The 5,281-nt window shown below is 46.1% G+C and overlaps 1 protein-coding gene across 1 annotated transcript in view; it reads left to right on the top strand.

Moving 5' to 3' along the window:
• The first annotated feature begins 2,221 nt into the window (after positions 1–2,221).
• Positions 2,222–5,281, top strand: part of LOC138815811 (serine/threonine/tyrosine-interacting protein) — a 34,341-nt gene continuing 31,281 nt past the window's right edge. The window contains exon 1 of the mRNA XM_070005168.1: positions 2,222–2,614. Coding sequence (XP_069861269.1) covers positions 2,558–2,614 — 57 coding nt within the window. The 5' untranslated portion in view covers positions 2,222–2,557. The remainder of the gene's footprint in view (positions 2,615–5,281) is intronic.

Genomic DNA, 5,281 nt, shown 5'->3' with positions numbered 1-5,281 from the left:
GACATGCTTGTCTTTTCTAATAGTACATTTATTTTGGTACTTCTGGTTCTTTACTAAGTAAACTGTTTGATTACAAGATAAAGTTGTAATTTAAGATAAGGTCTTTGAAATTTACTTTAGAATAGTACCCACACTTGAAGTTCATAAAATCATCTTAGTATATGCAAAGTAGATATATGGGTACTTCTCTATTGTTCCAGAAATTATTATTTTTTTTGCTGGTCCTGGGGCTTGAGCTCTCTTACCAACTGAAATTCTCTTACCAATTGTATGATTTTTTTTTTTTTTTTTGTCAGTCTTGGGGCTTGAACTCTGGGCCTGGGCGCTGTCCCTCAGCTCTTCAGCTCAAGGTGAGCGCTCTACCACTTGAGCTACAGCGCCACTTCCGGTTTTCTGGTGGTTTATTGGAGATAGGAGTCTCACGGTCTCTCCTGCCCGAGCTGGCTTTGAACCGTGATCCTCAGATCTCAGCCTCCTGAGTAGCTAGGATTACAGGTGTGAGCCACCAGCGCCCGGCCAATTATATGATTTTTAAGAGACTTGTATTTCCCAGACTCACCCATGGACTTTACCATAGTAAAAGACTTAGATGTCAGAAATGATGAAAACAAAACTTTCACTTACGCACAGTTTTAATTTCATGTGGCCATAAAAGTTGTACAAGTTACATTAAAGAATCATCACTGAGAATCAATTGAGATTATTATAAAAAGTGATGTTAGAAAACATTGGAGTTTGGTTTCCTAAAAACTTTAAAAAATATTTGACCTCATTAATTATATAATCACTGAAAACTTGCTAGCAGAGTATTCTGTATCTTTTTTTTTTTTTTTTTTTGGCCAGTCCTGGGCTTGAACTCTGGGCTTGGGCACTATCCCTGAGTGTCTTTTGCTTAAGGCTAGCACTCTACCACTTGAGCCACAGCACCAGTTCCAGCCTTTTTTGTGTTTCTGCTACTGAGGAATTGAACCCAGGGCTTCATGCATGCGAGGCAAACACTCTGCCGCTAAGCCCATTCCCAGTCTTCTGTATCTTTTATAAATTTTAGTGGAGAACAGTTTAATAGTGATGGAGAACGTGAGGCTGGCCATCCAATACATTACTAACCCTGTGGATTGATAGAACACTATATCCCTGTGACAATATAAGAAGTAAAATTTAAAGAGAAGTGGAAGTCAGATACTTGTGTGACCCTCCCAGTTTTATCTGTTGAAATTTGTGTTTAATCTTGCGTTTTTACAGTTCTGCTGTCTTTGTGTGGGACTTGAACTCTAGGCCCGAGCACTGGCCCTGCCCATCTTCAAAAGCTCAAGGCTAGCACTCTACCATTTTGAACCACAGCACCACTTGTGGTTTTCAGATGGTTTATTGGAGATTAGAGTCTCAAGGACTTTCTTGCCGGGCTGGTTTTGAACTGCAATCCTCAAATCTCAGTCTCCTGAGTAGTTAAGATTACAGGCCTAAGCCACCAGCGGCCTGCTGTTAGTTTAAAAAAAAATCAATTTGGAATATAGATCTTAATGTGCAAATTCTTCACCCGCTTAAAAACAAGATAATTATATTTCTTTCTAAGTTGTGAGAAAGCATATGCCTAATTTTTATTAACAATGTATTAATAGGACCTCCCTTTAAAAAGATCCTCACACCCTGTACTTTACTGTTATTTTTAACTCAAAAGAAGAAATTTTAAAATACGGTGTACAACTTACAGAGTGAGATACGTTTCTTTGTGATTTTTTTTCTTTTTTCTAGGTAATGTAAACATGGTCCCAACTATTCTCACAGGCTCGGGCTTCAGTTACTAAAGGTGATAGGGGTTTTCTATCGGTGTAGCACAACGTACGGTTGGGGTTATAACTTCTCAGAATGCGCAGGATCCATGAAGAAACCAAAGCTTTCCTGTCGGAAGCCCGTCTCTGGTGACAGGATGTTTTGCCCCTTTGGTTAAGGCGCGGGACGGGATCTGCCGCCGTGCAGGAAGGGGCTGAGCTGGGTCGACCAGCACTCAGCCCATCCCAGGGCGTCTCCGGCTCCCGGCCTCCCTCTTTCCCATCGCAGCCCCACCCCCTCCACTCGGCGCGCTCCGGTCCAGGCCCCGCCCTTCGCGTCTGCGCTCTAGAAGAGGGGCGGGGCTCGGCGCACTGACACCTGGCTGCGGCGGAGGGCGGGACGAACTCGAGCGTGGGCTGGGATTGGCTGGGGCGGCGTTGGGGGGGGAGGCGGAACGGGGAAGGAGGGAGACGGTTGTACGGCTCGTGTCGGTGCGGGTTCTCGGGCTGCTCGGGGGTCGCGGAGACTCCGAGAAGGGGTACGGTCGCAGCATGGCGGCCGGGTCCGAGCCGCCCAGCCTTCGTCTTCCCCGCCGCCACCGCCGCCGCCAGCGGAGTCGCTGGGATGCTATAATCTGCCAGTGTTGGTTGTGAGCGCGCCGCCCGCCGTCGGCCCTTCCCCCGACCCCTCCCTCCTCCGGCCCTCCTTCCTCTCGGCGCTGCCGCCCGCCCGAGGGTCGGGCCGGCGGGATCGCTCCTCACCCCGCCCCGGCCCGCGGGGCCGGACCATGGAGGACGTGAAGCTGGCGTTCCCTTCCCTCCCACAGTGCAAGGAAGACGCCGAGGTGAGTGTGTCCAGCGGCCGCCCCGCGCGGCCTTCCGTTCCCGGCGGCTCCGGCCGTGGGACGACCCCAGGCCCAACCGTCGCGGCGAGGGTCTCGGTCCGAGTCCCAGCGGCGTCCCGGGACCTCGGGGCGGAGCCTCCCGGCGGGCCTCCCCGAGTCCCGGGTTCCGGAGCTGCTCCCCACGCGCTCGCCCGGGGTGTGGCCCGGACCCCCCGGCCTCGGCCTCCCGCAGCTCCCGGGCCTAAGGGTCTTGTGCTGCCCCAGCCGCACCGGGGCCAGTCTAGTGTGCATCTCCCGCTCAGAATTCTCTGCCGTGTCCTCGAGTCACTTGTGGGATGCTGGACCCACGTGTGGGGGCAGAGACCTGGGGCCCGAACTTGAAGGGAGCCCTCTACCAGTTCCCCAAAGTTTGTGGTTTGTTTATAAGCAAAAAAAAAAAAAAAAAAAAACTAGGACCAACAGAACAAAAGGTCACAAAGGTAACTAGTTCGAATCTTGAAAACTTCAGAAATCTTTGCCTTTGGGCAGAAAGTTAACGTGGAGAGCAAAATTCGTTACCCCTTTGTCTCCTGATTTTCGCACTTGGAAGTTTTTTTTAAAAAATTATTTTTAATTTCACCTTGCTTCTTGTTGCCTAACGTTTTGTATTAGCATTTTTTAAAAAATCTGTTGCAAATATTCAACTGTATTGGAAACTATTAAGTTGGAATGCGCTGAAGACTAACGCCATAACTGGGCTAGGATATTCACTTATGCTTTATTAGTAAGAGCTAGAAAGAAGTTTAATCTAGAGTTCCAAAATATTTTAAAGGTAATAGAGAAAATAAAGTCCCTCTTTTGAGAGAATATCCAGTTTATCCCCAAGCAGTTATTTTACTGAATGCCTTCATTTGGGGTTCTTATTTTAAGGACTCTTTTGCTTGTGCTTGAGACCTGCATATATTTTCAGTGTACAATCAAATAAGAAGAATTTATATATATTTTTTCCCTTAGCATACAATAGGGCAAATGAAGAGTATGCTTTTACATCTTTTACATCTTCCGTAATTTTGGTACTGCAAGCAACCTTTGAACTAATACATAACATTCCTAATTTAAAGAAATGATAATGTAGAATTATTAAGTATTATTTATGTCACGCTAACACAATGCAGAGACCCTTGAAAATCCTAGTGTGTTATTCATTATTCAGTACTAGGGTTTGCGCTCAGGATGTGGGCACTGTCCCTGAGATTCTTTTTCTGCTCAAGGCTACTGCTGTACCACTTTAGCCATACGTTTACCTCTGACTTTTTTGGTGGTTAATTGGAGGTAATAATCTCATTAATTTTCCTGACCAGGTTGTCTTCAAACCAAGATCCTTAGAGCTCAGGATGGTTCAAGATTGATTTTCATAGTAGACTCTTACTTGTGTGAAGATACCAGTAGATTTTCACTTTTGGGGATAAAAAAAATAGCTTGTAATGCCAATTTTTTCAATTTAATTTTTATTTGGTGCTGGGAATTGAGTCCAGGGCCTTGCCTATGCTAGTCAAGTGCTCTCCCACTGAGCTATATCCTAGCCCTTGGTTTTTTTGAGACAGTCTTACTGTGTAGCTCAAACTGGCTAAGTTTAAATAAATTAGTTTTTTTGTTTTTCTTTGTTTTGTGCTGGTCCTGGGACTTGAACTCAAGGTCTGTGTGCTGCCTTGAGCTTTTTGCCAGAGGTTAGCACTCTACCACTCGAGCCATAGGTCCACCACTTCAGCTTTTTTGGAACTCTTAATTGGGATTAAGAGTCTCACAGACTTTTTTTTTTTTTTTGTCGGTCATGGGGCTTGAACTCTGGGCTTGGGCACAGCCTGTCCCTCAGCTCTTCAGCTCAAGGAGAGCTCTACCACTTGAGCTACAGCGCCACTTCCGGTTTTCTGGTGGTTTTATTGGAGATAGGAGTCTCACAGTCTCTCCTGCCTGGGCTGGCTTTGAACTGCAATCCTCAGATCTCAGCCTCCTGAGTAGCTAGGATTACAGGCTTGAGCCACCAGCGCCCGGCTCTCACAGACTTTTTTACCCTGGCTGGCTTGGAAGCACAGTCCTCAGATCTCAGCCTAGTATCCAAGATTACAGGTGTGAGCCACTGGTGCCTGGCTTAAACCACTCAGTTTTATGTTTAGGTTATCGTTATAAATCTCAGACTTTTCTGCTCTACCTGCTCTGGAACTGCAGTTCTGTCTCAGCCTCCCACATGGCCTGGGATAACAAGTGTACCACCATGGAGTCCAGCAGTTGAGAAAGGGTTTCAAGTGTGTGCCTCAGATGGCCTTGAACCACTTTATCTTCCTGTTAGCCTCCCAAATAGCAAGGATTATGAGAAAAGCTGTCTTGTCTACCAAAATGCATTGCTTGAATGTTCCAACAAGTAAAAAGAGGAAAAGAGGAACTGCTTTGGGAGCAATCTACCTGCTCTGTGCAGTGCTTCCCATACTTTTGGCTGGTGGCATACCTATCTGCAGAAGTAAATTTTGCCTTATTGAGACAATTCTTTGTTTTCCTGTTGGTTCTTGGAGTGTATATTTATAACAAGCTGACAAGTTAGTCTTCACACCTATGATAGGAATTACCTCCCCTCTTCTAGCTGTTTGATTTATATTATTGCTTTTTAAAATATTCTACAGTAGAATCACCCAA

The sequence above is a fragment of the Dipodomys merriami genome, unplaced genomic scaffold (assembly GCF_024711535.1).
Source record: "Dipodomys merriami isolate MVZ:Mamm:240054 unplaced genomic scaffold, mDipMer1.0.p SCAF_670, whole genome shotgun sequence".
NCBI lineage: Eukaryota > Metazoa > Chordata > Mammalia > Rodentia > Heteromyidae > Dipodomys > Dipodomys merriami.
Note: the sequence above shows the minus strand (reverse complement) of the source record. Positions and strands in the feature narration are given on the sequence as shown.